Source organism: Octodon degus, unplaced genomic scaffold (genome assembly GCF_000260255.1).
Source record: "Octodon degus isolate 3935 unplaced genomic scaffold, OctDeg1.0 scaffold00047, whole genome shotgun sequence".
NCBI lineage: Eukaryota > Metazoa > Chordata > Mammalia > Rodentia > Octodontidae > Octodon > Octodon degus.
The window spans coordinates 6573099-6574084 of NW_004524623.1; the positions used below are offsets into that span (position 1 = coordinate 6573099).

The following is a 986-nucleotide window of genomic DNA, read 5'->3' on the forward strand; positions in this document are numbered from 1 at the left end:
TGTAGCTTTGTGGGATGAAAAGTGGAGAATTGCTTGTAACTAGTTTGGTATATAAAAACATAGTGCTTGTTTTGTGAAGTAAATGTAAACTGTACTATCCTGTATTTCTTAAATATAGTCAATGTTAGCTTCTAAGTTCATAGTAAACATTGCAGCAACACTTGAAAGTAGACCTGTAATCCATAGGCAGAAGTGACCAGTAAGGCAGGCTTAACTCTCAGAATTTTCTGACAAGCTATGCAAGACATTATAAGAAGTGTTAGAAGGCAGATAATGTGATCTTTGAATAAGAAATTTGTCATTTGCAAAAATAAAGTAGGGATCTCAACAAAAGACTGGATAGATAACTTCTAAATTCTCCTTTGGATTCTGATTTTCTATAGTAGGTAAAGATAGATTACTGATCTGGTGTTCTTTATCATTTTGGACATTAGTGTCCTCTGCTAATACAGGTGATCAGTAGTTGATCAGTACTTTTACTTCTTGATATCTTTAAAAGGCTTTCCTTGAGTGCTTTATGTACTGATCTGCTAACCAAATCATGTGGTTTGGTGATGTACTGTTTTTTACAGTGACTTTGTTTTATTTGCTATAGGTCATTAAAGAAGTTTGATACTTTAGTGGCTAAGCAGTACTTCTTTAGTAATACATACCTTGTGCTTCAGATATGAAGGAAGGTACCATTGGCGACATGGCACTGCTGGGCATAACAGAAAGCTTCCAAGTGAAGCGGCAGGTTCTGCTGAGTGCAGCTGAGGCAGCAGAGGTGATTCTACGTGTGGATAACATCATCAAAGCAGCACCAAGGTGCGTAGTGCATGCTTAATTCTCAGAAAAATTGTACCAAGACAGAAAAGACCAGGGAGCTCTGTTTACAAGTGAGTAGTTACATGTGTACTGGGGATGGAGCCCAGAGCCTTGTGCATGCTGGGCAGGCACTGCCACTGAGCTCCATCCCCAGCCAGTAGTACACGTTATTTCATAAA

At 38.6% G+C, this 986-nt stretch overlaps 1 protein-coding gene across 1 annotated transcript in view; it reads left to right on the forward strand.

The window, feature by feature from the left end:
- Cct2 (chaperonin containing TCP1 subunit 2) overlaps positions 1 to 986 on the forward strand; it is a 14532-nt gene that overhangs the window by 12004 nt on the left and 1542 nt on the right. Inside the window, exons 11-12 of the mRNA XM_023716278.1 lie at positions 453 to 459; positions 666 to 807. Coding sequence (XP_023572046.1) covers positions 453 to 459; positions 666 to 807 — 149 coding nt within the window. The remainder of the gene's footprint in view (positions 1 to 452; positions 460 to 665; positions 808 to 986) is intronic.